Source organism: Phaethon lepturus, unplaced genomic scaffold (genome assembly GCF_000687285.1).
Source record: "Phaethon lepturus isolate BGI_N335 unplaced genomic scaffold, ASM68728v1 scaffold52075, whole genome shotgun sequence".
In the NCBI taxonomy this organism is placed as follows: domain Eukaryota; kingdom Metazoa; phylum Chordata; class Aves; order Phaethontiformes; family Phaethontidae; genus Phaethon; species Phaethon lepturus.
Genome location: NW_010543694.1, coordinates 35,375 through 56,095, shown reverse-complemented (window position 1 = coordinate 56,095; position 20,721 = coordinate 35,375). Strand labels below are relative to the sequence as shown.

Genomic DNA, 20,721 nt, shown 5'->3' with positions numbered 1-20,721 from the left:
GGAGCGCCGGGCCCCGGGCTGCCCACCGGACCCCGCAGCGTGTTGTGCACTTCGGACCCGAGCTCCAGCCCGGGCCGGGGCGGCTCACCGAGCTGCCCCGGCTCTCGGTGCGCTTGTGTTGAGGGTGGAGGGATCGCTAACTAAAACTGGCGACAAGAAATTTTTTTAAAACTAAACACACGGTTTGAATGCGTGCATCTCTAAATGTAGGTGCGTTACTCCACAGACCCTTAAAAAACACTACTTTTTAAGTTTTCTTGATGTGGAATGGTTAAACTTACCAGTGGAAGCTTTAAGATAATCAAGAGAAAAAGCATTATTGGCCTAAATTTCTTACACTTTCAAATTGGATAAACTTTTAAATGATTCTCCGGTTCCTTTATGTGCAACAAGCTGAAGACTGATTTGTGTATTGTCTTACAGTGGCTTTCGGACAGGAAGAAAAGAGCTTTACAGAAGAAAGATGTGGGTGAGTTTTCCCATCACAGGGTCCTCAGTAATACACAACATGCAAGCCCAGAGGTATGCGCTTTACTGGCTGGTACAAGAAAGTTATGCATAGGTCATATTTTAAAAACTAGAAAATCAAAGCTATAAATAGTTATAGTTAGAAGACCATACTTCAATTTTTTACACAGCTTTATATAAATTGAATATTGCCAATATTGCTTTAAATTTCAGGCATTAAACATTGGTGTTGTAGACTGTACAGACACATGACAGATGAATTTGTTTATAGCTTATGATAAAGTCCAACTATAAGCTCCTCTGTGTGTATTGTGCTCATCTCAGAGTGCATGAACATCATCATCTTAGTCTAAACTTGTAATCCAAAATAAAATACAGCTATTTGCATACCATAAAAAGGTTTGTATAAACACCTCAACCAACCAAAACTGCAGAGTTAACAGGAGGATGGAATATATTATACATCATAGTTGTGTAAAATGTGTGATAAATATTTGGTACCATATTTATTTGGCATGGAGGTAGCCTGCATCCAGGGTTAACAGACTGTATTAATCTTCTTATAACATGTGTTAATTATACTTAGAAGATCTTGATATTTTAAAAGATATTCCCTATATTCAATTAAGTCAACATGCTTCCATAAGAAACCATTTTGGGCTGATACAATAGTGCTACCTTTAAAAATATTTTTTTTTTTTTTTAGATATTCGTAGAAGAATTGAACTTATTCAAGACTTTGAAATGCCCACAGTTAGCACAAAGATTAAGGTATCAAGAGATGGACAGTATATTATGGCAGTTGGTGAGTTAACAAAGTGTGTCCCTGTAGCAGAGGCCAGAAGGGCTAGAAAATCTCGATTGTAGAATGACTTGGCATTTCAGGTAGAATTGATAAGACTTCATTTTTTAAATGTAGCATTGAACAGGGTTTTGGAAGCTGACTCTTAAGATGCGGTGGAATGGCTCTCTTGGTAGTAGTATTGTGAAACGCTTCTTTTTAGAATACAAATGTTCTTAGAATCATAGAATCAGGATGATTTGGGTTGGAGGGGACCTTTAGAGATCATCTAGTCCAATCCCCCTGCCACTGGGGTTTTATAACACAATTAAAACAGAACTGTTTTTAATACAGTTAAAAACTAATTTTTAAAGTATTTTTATTGTGTATACATAAATTTGCTTTAAATAACTTCTGAACATCAGTGTTTCAGTATTGTTTTAAAGGATGGAGGATAATGCTACGTTTTGTAGCTGTCAAAGCAAGAGCCAAACATGAATACTTTCAAATCATAGAATAGTTGGGGTTGGAAGGGACCTTTAAAGGTCATCTAGTCCAGCTCCCCTGCAATGAGCAGTTGGCATTAATAGCATAAGGAGACTTGGTCTTTCAGACTTACTGGCAGGTGTTAAATTCTGTATGTTGTATCTGGTAATCAGAAGAACCTACATAAAAGTAGGGTGCTTTCAGCCACCTGAGGCAAAAACCAGGCTGTAAATTTATGTTACTAAGGGGTATGTTTTTCCAGTCACAGAGACTTTGGTAAAATCAGAATACTTACAGTTGAAATGTGGTAAAGCCTGTATATGTAAGACAATATTTAAAAAAAAAAAAAAGTTTTAATGTTAGCTTTTAAACTTTTTTTACTAAAGATTGAATTGTTCTTTCAGGAACTTATAAACCAAGGGTCCGCTGTTTTGATACCTATCAGTTATCCCAGAAATTTGAAAGATGCTTAGATTCTGAAGGTTAGTATAAGCTATGGCTGTTAGTACAAGATATCTTTCATATATAATTTGGGTTGGACTCAAGAAGAAATTTCCCTGCCTGTGCAGAGGGGACAGAATGTGCTTTGGAGGAACACAACAGTTTAGAGTAAAATGTCACCTGGTCTTTATCTCTGTATTTTTCCCTTTTCCCCGTCCTTCAGAGTTCTTGTTAGAGTGGTGTGAGGAATGTAAGATTTACCTTGAGCCAGTAAGTGTGAGGCTCAGGGTGAATGTGGCTGAAGGCTGCGCCCTGAGGAATGCTGTGTGGGTACAGTGGCTGGTTAGCGTCAGTTCTCCCTTCTTTCACCTTCTGTGAAACAGTACAGCACAAAAATGCACCGTGGTTGCACCATCATTACTGAATTGAGTTCAGTAATGTTTTTTGAACATTACTTCAGAAAGTAGTGTTTCCCCCCGGAGCCCAAGTTCAGTAGGTGAGATACAGGGTAAAGAGAATTCCCTGAGAGTGGTTTTGTTTTGTTGGTTTGGTGGTTTGTTTTCCTGGAAGCAAGGTACTTGGGGATAGATGGTAGGATGGCCAAGGCCCTAATTACACCTTGTTTGCTACTAATTTGGAGTGAGAACAATTGTAGTGAGGAAAGCAAGGAGCTACCTAGACAACGGGAAAAATCTGCTGGCAGTTAGACTAGGGGAGGAGGTCAGAGCTGCTGTGGCTCTGAGTTTTAGGGTGCATAGATTTGGGGAATGGTGTGTGGGGTTTTTTTGTTTCCGTTTGTTTTTTGTTAGAAGACTGGAATGTTCGAAGGCTGATGGCTGAAAACTGGGATAAAGAGGTGACCAGAGCAATCAGTGAATGAGCATAGAGTGTCAGAAGTCCTAAATCATTACAGAAGAATGAAACTGGTCTGACTGAATGTGTGTGAAAGTGATGTGAAAAACAAAAATTGAGAACTACTGAACTAGGTTAGGAAAAGGGGGTTAGAGCATGGTAGTGTTTCTTTACCCTGTGCCTCAGGACTACAAGGAGTCATGTAGGGTGAAGGAACAGTGCTACAATATAGTAAGAGGTGAGGTAGTGGGGCAGGGGTTCAGAGAGGCTGGGGAGAGGAAGAGTGAGACCCACTTTAAAAGAGTAGGAGTCATTGTAATAAGTAAATGCTTGCTGGTAATTGGAGCTTAAAGTACTTTTTTTTTTTTTTTTTTGAACTGGCATCTGACTAGACTGCAAAAGTATGTTTATTTTGAAATGTAGCAGAGTTGCTCCAGGTAACTTTAAATGAGCTACCTCATTTAAATGGAACCAATTTAGCTGAAGCAGCTACTCCCTAATGTTCCCAACCCAGCTCATTTAAAACTAAGCAAAGTTCAATACGTTGCGGTGTTCAGCGTGGGTAGTAGCTTTCAAATTTGTGATTTTTATGAGCCTTAAAACTTTTTCTGTGGAAGTGCCGACCCCTTAGAACAATCGTGTGCAGGTTTGTGTGCCGTATAGCCGAACTCATGTAATTTTTTTACCATCTTTGACAGATTACCAAAGGTCCATGGACCACACACTCACTGAAAACTGATTAGACCTTCCCCGAGCCAATAAATACATGGCTGAGCATTGTATTGAGGAACGTGTCAAGTATACAAGAATGATAAAGAGATTACAAGATGCTTCATATGTTTCTAAGTTTTAGAAAACTACTTACTATTTTGCAAATACAGTTATATGTAATTAAAGATTTTATCACAATGCCTGCATTATGCATTGACACCTGTGGGGGAATACTTATATGACTAAAGGTTAGCATGAGTGTAAATGTTTTCAGGATTTATGCCAGTGTTTGCAAATAAGTTTGCTTACTTAGTTGACTTAAAATTCTCTTGCTCTCTCCTCTAGTGGTTACGTTTGAGATTTTATCAGATGATTACTCAAAGGTATGTTTAATGTTTTCAATGTATAAATGCAAAAATTGTTTAATATGTATATTAAAATGCATTTTCATATATAGTAAAGGCAGCCAATCAACACAACTTTTGGAACAGAAAAGATTTTTTAGAAAAGCAAACAGGATAAACATTTTTTGTACCTTCAAAATGGTGTTTGTTTTCTTTGTCTCTTTGTATTATAATTTGCTTTACCACTTTTAAAGCCTTTTGTCTGTAGTAGAGAAAAACTTCAAATAATGGTCTATCCTGGAAACAATGTGAAAAATGGAATTATCCTTTCTAGGATAACATTTAGTCACAATCGCTTGTGACAAGTGATAGGCAGATACACCATTTTTGAGAGGTGGGATAGCTATCGATAAGTCAATAGCCTGATTTGTCAGCGTTGTTGTAGCCATAATGATTACAAGCCTATGAAGGAGGCAAAAATTGTGGAGAGAAGTAATGCCTTCCCCCCCCCCGCCAAGTGCTGGAGTCCTCAAGTCCCCAAAAAGCTGGAGGAAACAGTTGAGTTCTTGGGACCATCAGCCCTTTTTCAGGCCCAATACAGTTACTGCTTCTAATTCTGTCTTAACACCTAGAAAAGTGTTTATGTGCTTGAAAGCTCATTTGTTTTCTCCAGCTGTAGCAGTTTGTGTAATAAAAGATGTTACCCCTTTCTTGAACTTTGCTTTGCTCATTCATCAAGGTGTTATGTTCCAAATTAAATACGAAATTTAAGCATATAATTTTGCTGATTTCATTAGGACAAGCTTTTTTTTTTATTTTTTTCTGAGAAGAAACCTTAGCATTTCTGGTACAGGTTTGTTTTAATAAATATTTCTATTTGATCAGAGACACTATCATCTAGCCTTCTAGCATTAATCCTTTCAAAATTTTTCCCTCTGACATTCTCAAGAATGTCTGTGAATTCAAGTAGCAGAAGAAGGTGACTGATACAGTACAGCAGCCTCCCACTTGTCTGTCTGTGAGAGGATGTTTTTGGTTATATAGACCAAAAAGTTATTTGGGAGACTGAGGAACACATTGTGTTTGCAGATATGTTTCTGACTGGTTACAAACAGTAAGGCTTGTGTGTGTTTTCAGCTGAAATTGGTACTATATTTCAGACTGAAGCCCTACTTTCACAACTTAATACAGCCTTATTTTCAATTTTATTCTCCTAAAATTTACCAAATCGTTAGGAAAAAAACCTAATTTCAGGTAGTTGTCGTAATGTTTTGAACATGTTAGAAAGCGGGAACAATATTTAAGAAATTACATTTGAAATGCTTAGAATCATAAAAATACTGATTGGAAGGGGACCCTCAGATGTCATTTAATGCTTGAACAGGACTGTCAAAAACTGCAGGCTTGAAGGTTTCACAAATTCACTGTATAAATTGTAATGCTGCACTACCTCGTCATAAAGAATGTTTCCTTCCTGTCCAACCTGCTCAGGAAAATTTGAAATTTTCACTGTTGCTGCTGCAAAGAGTTTGACTCTTGTCACTTTTGTAAATGCACTTCAGTCACTGGCTGCTATTAGGTTGTCCTACAGGGTGCTCTTTGCCTGACTAAACAAGCTAAGATTCTGCCAACCTTTCTTTGTACGTTTTCTGTTCTGCCCCTTGTTTGTCTTGGTAGCCCTCTTGATGCGCTCAACATCCCTCTTGCATTGGGAGGCCCAACACTAGGCACACTGCCTCATGCTTTAGTAGCGTAGGGAAAATAGCTTCTCTCCAGTCTGCTTCACGTAAGGTCACGTTTTGAGGCTTACTTGCATTTTCACAGTGGGAGCACGCTGTTAGCTTTCATTCATACTGGTATCCATAAGGCCAGTTACACTTCTGTGCTCTCCTAAGTTCTAGACTTAAAAGTTTTAGACTTGAACTAAGTTTCAGACTTAAGAGAGAGTGATATCTTTTTCCCCACAGCCTTTTGTAAAAAGACGTATATTTCTGCTTAGTAATTTTGCCACACGCTAGTGGCTATGCATTTGCTACCTTGAGGATGAAATGACCAGAATTAATTTATATGAAGGAAAAACAAACATGATTTACAGTGAGTTCTATCCACTGCTAATGAAAAAAGACACAAATACCTTCAGGTCCGATATTGCAGAAATTTATCCTAACATAGAAAATTATTAGAGGTAAGCCAGTCATTAGCAGAATATTTGGTTGCTTTAAACTTTCTAAAATCTTTTTGAAGGTAGAGTGGGTGAGAAGAAAATTCACTTTTCTCATTGAAAGCAAACTGCATCATCTCTCTTCCTGGTAACAGGTTTTTGATGGCTTACTGATAGTGAACTAATGTGATACTGATATTTTTAAATTAAATACAGTTTAATTTTGTGTTCTCATAGTTTATTTAGCTTCTGTACTGCATGAAGATGCAGACATTTCTTCTTTTGCAGTGATGATAGAGAAAAGGTTTGAGCTGGGCATTGTTTCAAACAGATGTAAAGAGCTTTGCTTGTTGTAAACCTCCAGTTAAAAGCATAAAGGCATTAGGAACACAAAGGATTGATTGGGATGTATATGAAAAACTTCATTGTTTAACAACAACTGTGGAGCTGCGTATGTGATCTTGTATGAAATTGTAGTTGCACTTTTGAAAAATTACACTCTACTTGGTCTTGGACCAGGATGAGCGAGTCCATGAATAGAAGTTGAAACACTAGGGTTTCTCATATCAGAAAAAGCGTCAGTAAGGGGGACACACCATGATAAACAGGCATGAAGTACTAGCCCAGGTCAGTACTTTCTCCGTGTCTCATAAGGGAAGACTATACAGATATCTAAAGATGACAGATTCAGAATAACTTTTGTACCTCTCCTTTTCTGAGCTTCTTATCCTTACTTGCGTTACTAACAATGCAGTCCTGCAGTAGGAAATTTAAAATCCTCATTATCTGCTACTTGTAAAAAATGCATCAACTGTGCACATTCTAAACTAAACTGGCACTTTTCTAAGCTAAATAGGGATGAGTCTGAGACTCAAGAGTTAGCCTGTGATTATCCATATCATTTAATTGTTTGCATGCATTGTGGCATGGGTTTGGGTCAGGCCAACTGTTCCTCCATCACACAGTGCCTCGGCATGGTTTGAGGTACAGCGTGAGTGTAATGGGGGTGTGGATGATACCATCTCTGGACTGGGAAGAATTCCTTCATATGGATATGAGTTGTACCATGTTAACTTGCCATCAGGACTATAGGGGCAGGTTCTGGCTTATTTTATTTACTAATATAGATCTAGCTGCCTAGTAGTGTCTCCCTGTGGCATCTTCCAGGACTGAGATGTTTGTCTAAGTTTCAGAAAGAAACAATGTGCTCATTCAGTTGACAAACAACAAAAAAATGCACAAAGGTTGTTGGTGTCCTTTACTGGAATGCTACTGTGCATCAGGATGTATAGTACATGTGCTTAGTACCTATGAGTGTATTGATGTTTGCATGGCATTGTACCTGGAAGATATTATTAACTCTGGTGTCTGAAAGAAGCAGAGATGTTAATTTTGGTGCAGCGTAACACCAAGATGACTATACTGCTTCAACTTGCAGAGCACTTTCAGGGTATTGCATATACTCTTGTGGATATTCATTTAATCTTTATTAATAAAGGGCTTTGCTGCGGCCAGTGAGAGTGATGAAGAGCTAGTCGACTCTATCATTTTAGTAGAAATGGTTTAAATGGGTTGTGATAAACCTGTGTGAGCTTGAAAAATATCACTGGAGTTTGTGCTGTAAGACAAGGTGAGGAGATTCTATAATTATGATTGTTGTCTGCTTCTGTACCTTTCAGTTCTTTCTACTTTATTTTCAGATTGTGTTCTTGCAGTGTGACAGATTTGTGGAGTTTCATTCACAACACGGCCATTACTACAGGACAAGAATACCAAAATTTGGTAGAGATTTCTCTTATCACTATCCATCGTGTGACCTGTATTTTGTAGGAGCAAGGTATTGAATAAGTGGATTATTTTGTTTCACTTTTGTTAGCAACGTTTTCGAGAATAAAATTAATACTAAAATACCAGAAAAGTTAAAAATTAGAAACAGCAGCGATTCCTTCTAAATTCATAATAGAGGCAGTTTGTGAAGAGTTGAAAATGTGGGAAGACTAAGATAATTCATTTTCCTGTACTTTTCAAGACTTTTTTTTCTTTGATTCTTAAACCAGGTACATCATGTATTTGCAAATTTGTTATAAAAATTGCAATTCAGTGTACTGTTCTAAAAATTAGCATCTAAGTAAGGAAAATCAAGTAACTTTTTCTGTCCTGGTTGGTGTTTTGTTGCTGTTAAAGTGTGAGTCACATCGCATAAAATTATTAATTGACTTTGTGAGAAGACATAGTAAAACAAGGTCTTCAGGGTTTCAAAAAAAATAAGTAGCAATTCAAGATGTAACATAAATCATATGAAATTAAAAGATCCTAAGAAAGCAATTAATGCATGTATTCCCTGGAAAAAGAGTAATTGGTAGGATATTGCAGTGTAATAAATATCTTTGGTGAGTATTTTTCTCTGTATTTTTAAAAACACTGAAGAATAGATATGTCTTATGTTTTAGAATGTGAAGTCTGAAAATTGTATATTTGCTAAAATTAGGCTGTCGGCAAGAGTCTTTATAACTCCTCCTAACTTATAAAGGTATTTTTCAGTATTTGTAAGAAAGGAGTAATTTTGGATTTTTCCTTTGTAGTTCTGAAGTATACAGGCTAAATCTGGAACAAGGAAGATTTCTCAACTCCCTGCAAACTGACGCTTCGTAAGTTATCTGTAATGAATGCATGACGTCTGTCATCTTTCCACCAGGTGGAAGCAAACTACTAGCATGCTCGCGATCAGTACTCTATCTGAATATTGCCCAAACGCATTTTAGAGTTGAAAAGGAACATATGTCGAGTCTGAGCCTCATTTTATTTTATGTTCTGTAATTCTTTGTTCTAGTCTTTAATGTTTTAATTGAGTTTTCTTTCGCAGATATTTTTAAATTGCTTAATACAGACTTGTAGTAGGTATTATATAACTTGATCTTAAGACCATTTCATTAGAACTTTGCCGTTATTGCTCAATTTAGCCATCATATAGAGATCTACCCACAGGGTATGTACTTTCCCAGGCATGTCTTTGTCCTTCTGCTCTTGGAGTATACCAAAGAGATTTTTTTTTGTATCTCTAGCATGCGTCTGCTTCTCTTGAAAACCCAACCAGAGCAGGAGCTGGGCTGCTTTTAGGTGGGGAGAGGCAGATGATAAGAACAGACTTGACTAGATAAAGTGGCTAGTTGGTGGGCAACAGCTGGTGCTCAGTGGGTAGGATAATTTAATGGACGAAGGAATGTTTGGGCAGGCATAATTACAGAAACTGAGCAGTAGCAAAAAAAACATGGGAAAATCCGGGGGGAGCTGGAATGCTAAAGAGTCTTGTGTAAAATCTGAATTAGGGAGATGAGACTTGAAGTTGTGAGGGTAGGGGAATTGGATGAATTATAGCATTAGAGGTAGAGGGCTTTGAATGGAAGAAGCTGGAAGGCACCGGGATGAGTGGTGTAAAGAGAAATATGTGTACTTTGGAAGAATTGCTGGAGAAATACAGTGCTCTTGGGGGCCCTGTTGAGAAACATGATACTTGTGGGAGGGAAGGAAGACAGGATCGTTCATCAGAATATGTTGGAGATATAAGCTTCAGAACATAAGTAATCAGGAACATGTTTTGACATAATTGAGTTTAAGAATATAGTGGAGCAGAGCGATAAGGAAAGGCCTGGTGTTAGGTGGTGGGTATGGGCAGAGAAACACAGAATTGTTCAGGCTGTAAAGAACCTCAGAGCCCAGCCTCCCACTCAAGGCATGGTCACACTGAATTCATTTGGATTTGCCCAGGGGGTCTTGAAAACTCCAGCACTGGAAATTCCACAGCCTCTGTGGGCATCCCATTCTGGTGCATAATTATCTGCGTGACATAAAAATATTATCCTTGCATCCAGTTGGAACCTTAACCTGTTTCAAGTAATCGGCACTGTCTCTGGCTCCAAATCTTGGTATGGGAAGCTGCTGGTAGGTGGCCATCTGTATCTCCCTCCAGCTTTTGCTCTTCCAGGCTGAGAAATAGTGCACATGATTACAGAAATATTTTTGGTTGTTCATGTGTTAAATTACTCTGGGGTCATTAAACTTGCTCCTTTCTCTGTTTTAGAGAGAGTAATGTCTGTGACCTAAATCCTGTACACTTCTTGTTTGCTATGGGGACAGCTGAGGTAAATGTTTGCATTCCTTTTATAAAAAGGGCAATAATGTTTGTTTCTTTTTTTATATTAGTTTGCATGAGGATAGAAGAAATCTCGACATGAACTTAATTAATTTTATCTTATTTGCTATGTCAAGTATAGATCCGTTAAGATAACCTTTTAGAGCATAGTGCAAATATAATTTCTGAGCCACTTGGGTTGCTGAGATGCTTGAGATTTTGCAGATGGAAGAGAAATTAATGTTACCTTGCTTTACAGTATAGCCATCTGCAGGAATTAGCTAGCATGTGTACCCTATTAATCTTTGGAAATTAGTGCTAATGATTTACATTCAGATCACATTTATAAAAAATATAAATGAAATACGTGGAGCCTGTATGGCATTATTAGAACAACTCATGTCAACCTTGGAAATTTAATTATTCACAGATGAAATAATTAACAATTTTATTTAGACGTTTTCAGAATACCAGATGTCTGTTGCATAAACTTGAAATGTATTTTCTAAACTGTTTAGGGTAAAGTGGAATGCTGGGATCCTAGAACGAGAAATCGAGTTGGGTTGTTGGACTGTGCTTTAAGCAGTGTGACAGTAGACACAGAGTGAGTAAAGGCTACCTTTTCAAAGTGTGTTCTTCTGTTTTTTCAGAAGTTTTGCTTTTAGAAACAAATCCCATTTCACATTAAAATGTCCTGCCCATGGTCTTCTCTTCTCATTGCTAATGTGAATAAAGGGTTTTCTTAGTCATAGAGGAGTCTCTTAATTATTGATCTGTGTATAGTGGCTGATTTTCTATACAACCACAAGTTGTGAATGTGAACAATACAGCTTTTTGAAGTAGTATTTCTGCGTGAAATCTGTAAATTAATTTACATTAGCTAAGATATAGCTATTTTTAACATTGAAAAAATAATTTGCAGCCTTTATTGATAGAATGTCTAACAATAAGCATTGTGCTTTGCAGGATAGATGGTTTACCATCCATTTCAGCACTGAAATTTGATGGAGCTTTGAATATGGCTGTTGGAACATCTACTGGGCAGGTAGAATTAACTTCATCTACAACAGTTCTTAGGAGATACTATTCTTGCAATTGCCAGTCCAGGTCTATCATACATTGAGTGCACTTGTTATAATGTGAATATATATTAATAAAAGTATTTATAAGAGCATAAATGTGTAGAATAGTAATAGTCTTTCTTAAACTGCAAATTCATTTTGTCAGATGGTCTTGCTCTTCAAAATACTGTAGGGACCACTTAAAATCACCACAACCTACACACTATATAACTTCAAATTCTGCAGTTTTCTTAAGACTTAAGAGTCAAGTGTGTGGGGAAGTTGCTGCTTTTTGAGACTGTCAGTACTGTCTCCATGCAACATATATGCTGTCCCTTATCTTGATGGTGGCTAATGAAGCAGAAGTGATAGTCTTTCAACTATTGTTTTTACTGTCTTCTATTTCTATAAGGGCTCACTTAGACTAATTTATTCATTGTTACCATCATATTTGTAAAGTGGAGTATGGGGATTTTTTTCTACCTTCATCAACGTTTTGGTGGGTTTAGAAAACTGTAGCTTGTTCAAGAGCAGATACATATGTAAAAATTGTATTTTTGATAATGTTAGTATACATGTCAGGCAACTTTTATTGGAGATCACATTTTTATTAAACAAACTGGTAATATTTTTTCCTCAAAATTATTAGTATTTACACTTTACATGTGAGAGATATAAGGTCTTTCTCAAGTTCTACTTCCCTTAAAATAAAAAATTACATTCTGTGGTGTTTCACTGAGTGAAAGTGATACTCACTGAGTGGGGAAGGGAGTCTGAAAATTTAAATCTTGTAAGAACAGCACAAGAATCTGGAAGTGAAGTATTAGTAATTAAGAAATACTAAGAGCCTTGAAAATGGTTCATTTTTTCAATAGAAATTAAAAAGACTTTAGAAAGATGGTGAGCTCTTAAATTTGATCTTAATGTTTCTAGACTGAAGCATTCTGAAGTTAAAATATATTGTCAGAATAAACTGGGCTCACTTAATAAGCTGTTTTCAGAATTGAAAATGATTTCTTTTATGTAAATCCTGTCCATGTTTTTAAGTAAAAGATCTCAAGTTTAGTTAAATCTTTAGTGAAGACCTGGTGTGTGTTGCTTTCTCTTGATCTTTCAATATTCTAAGTTTAAACTGTCTCTTATTCTTCAAGGTTTTATTATATGATCTCCGGTCTAGTAATCCATTAATAGTCAAAGATCACCACTATGGCCTGCCTATTAAGTCAATTCAGTTTCAGTGTCAGTTGGATTTAATTATCTCTGCAGATTCTCGAATCATAAAAATGTGGAACAAAGATACGGTAAGTGTTTTTTATGTTGCTGCATTCAGATTTTTAAATTTTTTTTTTTCATGCAACTTGAATAATAAAGCTGAAATTCAGTGTAGGATGTTGGGTTTTTAATGTGTCTTAATTTACATAGCATTTTGTCCTGTCTGGCTAAATAAACAACATCTGGGAAGGTATTCAGCAGCCTGTCAGGTATAAAGATATAGTCTTAAGTATTTTTTTAGCCATTTGTACATGTCTGCCTAAGATGCTTCTTTCAGTAGAAGGATTTAAACATAAAAAGTAGTATTTTACCCATTGCTGTGGTTTGCATATTTCTCACAGTATGCTTGAATCCATCCAGTTATGATTTTTCATCAGAAAAAAACACAGAAATCACAGAAATCAGAAATCACAGAAACACTAGGTTGGAAAGGACCTTCAAGATCATCAAGTCCAACCATTAATCCAGCGCCACCATGTCCCCTAGACCATGTCCTGAAGCACCACATCCACACGTTTCTTGAACACTTCCAGAGATGGCGACTCCACCACCTCCCTGGGCAGCCTGTTCCAATGCCTGACCACCCTCTCAGTGAAGAAATTTTTCCTAATATCCAATCTAAACCTCCCCCCGCGCCACTTGAAGCCATTTCCTCTTGTCCTATCGCTAGTTACTTGGGAGAAGAGGCCAACACCCTCTTCGCCACAACCCCCTTTCAGGTAGTTGTATAGAGCGATAAGGTCTCCTCTCAGCCTCCTCTTCTCCAGACTAAACAACCCCAGTTCCCTCAGCCGCTCCTCATAAGACTTGTTCTCCAGACCCCTCACCAGCTTCGTTGCCCTTCTCTGGACACGCATTGTCATTCCAATTCCCTGCTCAAAGAAGGGCTAACTTCAAAGGCAGATAAGTTAGTTTATGACCTATTAAAATCAGGTACTGCTTATTTTCACAGCAACCTGTTCGGATATTAAAGCAGGTACTATGCCTAGATCCAAATAACAATATGTACTGTGCTGTAATAATGGATTATATTGCAATAGGCAGCATCTCTATCCCTGTCTTTTGCACCTCTATGTGAAGTTGAAGTCTCTTAAGTTTTGTAAGACTTTCTTTCATTATGTTATGCTGTTCTCATCTTTCTGTCAATGCAGCTTGCACAAAATATGTTACCCCATAGATTCAAAGTAGTACTACTCTAACTTGGTTTGGTTTGAGGGGCTACCTTTATTCATTGTATTCTTTCTAAAAAACATGCTTCATCTATGCTTTTCTACCGTTGTAATGAAACAGAGCAGTTATAAAAGTTTAGAGGTACTTTTTTCTGACTATTTCAGGCAGTCATTTCTCTATTATTGTGCTTCTTCATGAACTTTCAACAGCCTCTCTTTATTTTTTCTGTGATTACAAGCAGTTTTTTGTAAGTTCCTCTGCAGTTACTTTTTGTTATTTAAAAGAGCAAATACATTATTGGTTATTATTTAAAACATTTGCAGTGGCCTCTCTCCCTTCTTCCTAGGTATAAGTATTTTTCTCACTGAGAATGAAACACTGCAAGGTTTGTCAGGTGGCCTCTGCAGTGGGAAAAGGGAGGGTTTCTTACTGCTGGAAGGCAAAGATAACTTTGGACTCTTTCCTAGAGTATGTTCCAGCTGGCTCCACCTCTCCCAGATGTTGGTTCCTGACTATCTATGGCTGGGAACCAACTGCAGAGGCAGACTGCGGGGTGGAGAGCATATGGCTTTGATACCAGAATAGCCCCATGCTGAGACGTGCCTTGGGGTGGGGAGCATGAGGCTTTTGTCTGCTAAGACCGGGGTGGGGGAGGACTCTTATTAATCATCGGGGAGAGACCAGAGGTGGGTGGGGTAACAGCATGTAACTGGGAGGGAAAGGAAGGGCCCGGAAAGGTAGGTGGGATTGCTGCAGGGAAAGAAAAAAGAGGAATAGGATGAAAATTTGTTCTGTTCCTGTCCCTCATTTAGAACCATGTAGGCATGTACTCTCATGCTTCAGATCCTGTGGCCCAGTTCTTAGAGACTCTTCCTTTACTGGCTGTCTTGTGTGTTGGCTTATAAGAGCACCTGTATTTTGTCTGGGTTTTTCAGACTCTCTTCCAATTCTTTTTTTTTTGAGAATGTTGTTTCCTGCTTTTACCTTTTTCTTCAATAACCTTGATAACTTCAGTTCTGATCTAAGCTACATACCACTGGATGCTTTTACTACTTTTTTTTATGTTTAGACCTCTTTAATACTGAGTTTATAAAATACAGATAAAGTGCTAAGCTATATTTCATTTTATGTAGACATGAGCAGGGTGGATGAACCAAGCTCCAGAATAAAATTCCACTCCCAATCCATCATTTCAGCTAATGATATTTACCAAAATAAAATGATTTAAAACTACCACATTCAGACTTGAACAAAAGGGGGGTTACAGCGGCAATGTGCCAGGAACTTACAGACCTCCCCCCAGCTTTTGCATAAAATAAAATAAAGCAGATCTGACACACATATTTTCAACACAGAAGTGTGAGCTGAGAAATTAGAAGTACCACTGTACATTGCTGTGTCTTCAATAGCCAGTAGGCTACACTTCCTTATAAGAGATCGGATCAGAGACAAAATACAATATTGGATTCCTGGTGTTATATTCAGATACTTTAATGACTTTTTACTCTTCTGCAAAATCTGTTCTGTCTTTATTCCGTCAAATTTCTTAGCTTCTGTAACGGCTAGTCTTAGTGTTTACATTTACTGATTTTAATTATATTGTTTTGAGTTCTTTATAATATATTTTCTTCCTACAATTTCAGGGGAAGATATTTACTTCAATGGAGCCAGAATATGAGATCAATGATGTCTGCCTGTATCCAAATTCAGGTATGTTGGATATATTAATGTTTCAGTGAGTTCAAAAGGGAAAGCTTGTCTTAACCCAAGCTGTGGTCTTTTTTTTTTTTCTGTTTAGGAGATATGAATTAGGTCTACTTTCCTCCTTATGACAGAGCTAGGAAAAAATGGTTACTCGTCAGTTAGTGTCATTGTTTCCTCTGCATCTGTATTAAATCGGAGCCTCTTTGCAGCTAGGAGCTGCTGTGCTGTCTATTGAGTGATTGACCTCTTTTGCTCTTTCAAATATCTGAAGTGTTTTGTTTCATAAGAATAGGAGTTTTGGCCTTATGTCTCTGCTAAGTCCCAGATGAGTTTGAGCTAAGAAAAAGCTCTTCACAGGAACTTTACAGATTTTTACAAGTGTTTACAACTATTTGATCTTTCCTTGTTTTAGATCTATAGCACTTACTGTGCCCTGAGATTGCATACTTTGGTTTTAAGTGTAGATTCCTAAGTGCACATATTTGCTGTGTCTTGTAACGTTATGTTTAGAGGTCAAAACTGAGGGTTGCTTTTAACCAAAGTTTCCAGATCCTACCTTAGGAGTAAAAATATTTTACCAAATGGCGGTTGTTTGTGTACATGTGTTTTGGTTGTACCTCAGATTGCAACTGGACTTCATTTTCACTGCTTGATCTGAGTTGCTTAGTTCTTAACTAATAAGTGACACCTCCTTCCTTTTTAGAAAGCAGTACTGAAAAAGATGACATAAAAATTAGGTCCACTAGGATGGCACAGGACAGAATTCTTGATCCACAGAATGCAGATGTTTTAAACCCTGCTATTATCTTAATTTTAGAGAGAGGTAGCAGCGCAGACAGAGCGACTTGGACTTTGATTTATACTTAGCAGCCCAAATTCAAGATTATAGATAAGTGAGTTTGAGATCTCTAACGAGTTAAAACGTATCTTGTCTTTTCTGCCAACTTCAGTTAAGAATGTGTCCTTTTTTCTTGTTGTTGTAAGATGAGCATTTAAGTACTGATCCCTGCTGAGATGGTGAGCATTTTTGACCTTATGCAGCAGCAAAACTGTAATGGTCTGTAATGGATCTTGTTGATGAAAATACTAACTTGCTTCCATGGTGCTCAGGTTTAGGCCCCTCTGAAACAGGCTGGTGTTTCACTACTTAGGAATTGGGCTAGTTTTTTCTGAGCTCTCAAAAAGGCATCAATACCATTTTCATTTGTGTTCCTTATATTTGTTTGTCCCAGATTAAAGTGCCAGATATAATGTAAGCAAAGAATTGAAGCCTGGCAAAGCAACTTTATGGCGTGGTGCTGAGGGTATACCACCTGTGCCCTGGTTGTGTGTATTGAGTTCCTTTTGGGATATTTGAGAATAACTGTGGGGTAAAGGTGTGGACTATGCAACATGGAAGTAGACAAACCTGGACTTCTCTCATCCATGATGGCTACAGAGGGATGTCATTGGAGAGAATCATCTTTAGCATTTCATCCAGGTTTCACCTTTGAGCTTTCTGATTTTATCCCAAAGAGAACCCAGGAGTGAATTAACATCCGTGCAGCATTGATAATAAAGGGCTCGTGACAGGGAGTGTAATAGAAGTAAGTTATTTGACAATGGAGAATCCTAGCGCAATTTAGGTTGGAAGGAACCTCTGGGGGTCATATATTTCCTGCTCAAAGCAGTGCCAAACTTGAAGTTAGATCCAACTTCAAAGTCTGATCAGGTTGCTCAGGTCAAAACCAGTCAAGTTTGAATATCTACAAGGACTTTACTCAACTAGGGACGCTCTATAGCTTCTGTGGTGTGTAGACAAGCCTCAAATACTTTTGCAGAAATTATTTTCATAAGATTCTGCAGGAAGAATTTTGTAGCACAAAGAATTGAATGCACATATCTCCCTAATGTTGCTTATTGGACCTTACGTTTTCATGTGTTTGTGATGTAGATTGTGCACTCCAGTCCTGTGTCCCACATCTCCTCCTTAAGTCAACGTTGCTTTTCTCACTGTTCTTTTTTCAACCGTGTCTATTAGGGGAGTAGGTTGATGTCTTTTGGTAATAACTGTTGCGAGATGAAAACTAGGTTGTATTTATAATTATACGGAAGACAGAGCGGGAAAAACTAGAACAAGCTGCAGTGAAAACTAAGAGACTTAAGCTAAGAGGTGGTGCATTGCACGTTTGTCATAAATACTGTTGCTGCAGAATTTTAAGATGCCTAGCACCACCTCATCCTCATTCAAAATTTGAAGAATAATTGTGTTTGAACATCTGAAAATAAGGAAATGCTTTCAGTGATAGGAACTTGTAGTTGTGGAGAGCTGGAAATGCCATATAATTTAAGTATCAGTATGGCTACAGCTCAGTGTTGTCACTGGTGCCCCAGCATTCTCAGAGCACCCCTGCATGTTCACGAAACCAGCATGGCACAGAAAGCCCAAAGGATATTTGCCTAGCTTGTGCTGTAGCAGTTCATGTGATGCTGCTGCTCAGAAAGCCCATATCCTAATCTCACCCTTATGGTTTTATATTCTCTTAAAACAGCTTTGCAGTTCATCATTGCATGGAAGAAAATCTTATTTCACTGGTATGGGTCAAAATTCAGCATTTGTTTCATACCATGTTTTGTTTAAAATTGAAGAGCATAATTTCAGAAATGTCATGAACCAGAAGTCATTGAGTTTATCTACATTTAGAATGCTTTTGTTTGAGGAAAATTGTTGTCTAGTATGTCTAGACATTTCATTTTTACATTTTATCTTTATAATTTTATTACAATAGTTGTAATAAGTTTTGTTTTAAAACCACAGAAGGTAGTTGATATTTTTATTAGTTGCAGCCCTGTTTTACATCAAAATGTCTGCTGCATGTGCAGTAATGAAATAATTTTAATGCTGCATTGTCACAATTATAAAAAGTAAAAAAAAAAAAAACTTGGAAAACTTGAACTACATTGTAATGTAAACAATTCTGAAATATTTATGGTAAACCGTGGATCAGTATAATTTGAATTACTCTTTTTTTCAGTAGTTTTGTGGGAGATACGTTAGTTGTTTGGTTTTTTTTAATTAAATTATTTTACCAACCAGCTTCAGTACTACTACCTTTCATGCAAAGCAAACCCTTGTGTACCTTTGACCAAACTATATGATGACAAACTTTAGTGGATCTCTTAAACTAGTTATGAATCTCTTTTCTCTGATTACATGTGCACAGAATGGGGGTAGGGGAAAAAAGGGTTACCATTTACTGAGTAGCCCTGACTCAGCTTCAGGCAATTTGTACGATATAAATGAATCTTAACAGTATCTTCAGTGTGTAGAAATTTGTGCCTCATTTATTTCAATTATTGTAAAATATTTTTTTAAAGGAAAAAATTTCCTCTTTCTAAAGCTGCTTCTCCTATTTGCTACTGCTTCATACTCGTTTGTTTATTCCTTTAAATTGATGATACTGTATTGTAGACCACTTTCCAAAGATGGTCTTATTAAAACATTTTCTCTGAAAAAAGAGTCTGCATTTATTTCCCTTTTAAAGTGATCAGACTAGTCTGCTGTGTAGTTTGTTAGGGTGTGGTCTCTCTTCCCGTAAAAATTGGTTAAAACTAACAAGCTGAAACAATGAAAATGCGTGGAGTAGACTTCTCCTTTCACAGAGTTGTTCCTTTTTTTTATTCTTTTATTTCCCCTGTAGTACACGCCCATGTACTGCTCTGAAGTCTGGTTTTTTTCCTCCTTTAATTATTGGTGGAAGACTGTCAAAGAGGAGGTTTTTGCTTTACTGTCATCTTTGAAGCACCTGCAGAATTAATTTCTATCCTTTTATCTCTAGTGATTCATATTCAGTCAATGGAGAAATACTTTGTCTCCTGAAATAGTAGCAAGTGTGCTGATATATTGAGGGACCGTGTAATCTATATCCAATAGTATATACATACAGTACATTGTGTGTGTGCACGTGTGTGCATGTGTATATATATGTGTATATACTATCAATTCTTGCTTTTTCCTTAAATTGCTTGCCAACCTTTCCAGGTATGGTTTTTAGCCTCAGTTTGCTGACTAAGCTTTCACGAATTCCTTGCTTTGCCAGGAAAGCAAGCCCCCTTTTTTCTGACATTATAAGTCCAGCTGCATTGTGTATTTTTAATGAAGGGATTAAATAGGAAGGATTACTCCACCCATGTTAATTGTGTTCCTCTAGTTGGGTGTAAATTATGTTTCTGCCCTCTGGGTGTGTAGTAATTGACCCAATTATTCATCGTCTCAGTGGCGTATGTTAGAGTACTTCAGATCAGAATATTATATAACTTGATTGCTCTTTTCTTCTTCATATTCCATCTCGTGTATTACCTGGTGGTCAGCTATGTTGGAAAGACAAAATTGAGATAAATGTAAAAGTATATGCCAAATGTCCTTATTAGTCTCTTAGGTAGAAGGAAATTGTGAGTATTTCTCATTTTGAACGTAAATGAAGTCTTGTGGCAGTTGGAGATTTTTCCATGGATTTTAAGATTTCTACAGTAGTTCTTTTATATCCAGAGTATCTGCAACCCATATTCAGGTGTTTCTTAGGTATATTCATAGATACTCCAAATTTTACATTTACCCTGGTTGGCTAATACCACTAATACTGCATTTGAAGCTACAATATCTTGTCTCTCATTTTGTGTTGACAAGTTACTGTTGTGCTGATTTCCCAAGATGAAATACAAATAAAGGTGTAAACTGCCTTATGATTTCTGACTTTGTTTAGACTATCGGTGTGTGTTTAAACACAAAGCAAACCAAAAACACAAACTCCCCTGTATTAATAATACAAGTTTATTCCCAATTTAGGTTTTAAATGCAATACTAACTGGATTTGTTCTAAACACTATTATGGGATGAACTATTTCAATTTGTTACGAAAACTGGCAGCCAGCAGTTGTCAGGACTTAGTGTTGTTCGAAGTGCTTGCTGAACAGTTGTTAAGATAGAGGACAAAAGGGGGTGAACATGTAGGAGATGAAGCTTCGTTAATTGAGCTGCTATCAGACCTTTCTTTTGTTAGCATTTGACGCACCGATTTATTATGGGTCCCAATTAACTGTTCCATGGCAGGCCAAGAATATGTACTGTATGAGCTACAGGTAATGTGCTTTCACTCCTCCTC

General features: G+C 37.3%; 1 protein-coding gene across 1 annotated transcript in view; it reads left to right on the top strand.

Annotated features, from left to right (window-relative positions):
• Positions 1 to 423: 423 nt before the first annotated feature.
• The window catches only part of NOL10 (nucleolar protein 10), a gene marked incomplete at its 5' end in the record, with an annotated part of 52,121 nt that continues 31,823 nt past the window's right edge, over positions 424 to 20,721 (top strand). The window contains 11 exons of the mRNA XM_010288406.1: positions 424 to 469; positions 1,175 to 1,273; positions 2,140 to 2,217; positions 4,085 to 4,122; positions 7,945 to 8,081; positions 8,827 to 8,892; positions 10,323 to 10,383; positions 10,892 to 10,977; positions 11,340 to 11,418; positions 12,586 to 12,735; positions 15,520 to 15,586. Of these exons, the coding sequence (XP_010286708.1) occupies positions 424 to 469; positions 1,175 to 1,273; positions 2,140 to 2,217; positions 4,085 to 4,122; positions 7,945 to 8,081; positions 8,827 to 8,892; positions 10,323 to 10,383; positions 10,892 to 10,977; positions 11,340 to 11,418; positions 12,586 to 12,735; positions 15,520 to 15,586 (907 nt within the window). The remainder of the gene's footprint in view (positions 470 to 1,174; positions 1,274 to 2,139; positions 2,218 to 4,084; positions 4,123 to 7,944; positions 8,082 to 8,826; positions 8,893 to 10,322; positions 10,384 to 10,891; positions 10,978 to 11,339; positions 11,419 to 12,585; positions 12,736 to 15,519; positions 15,587 to 20,721) is intronic.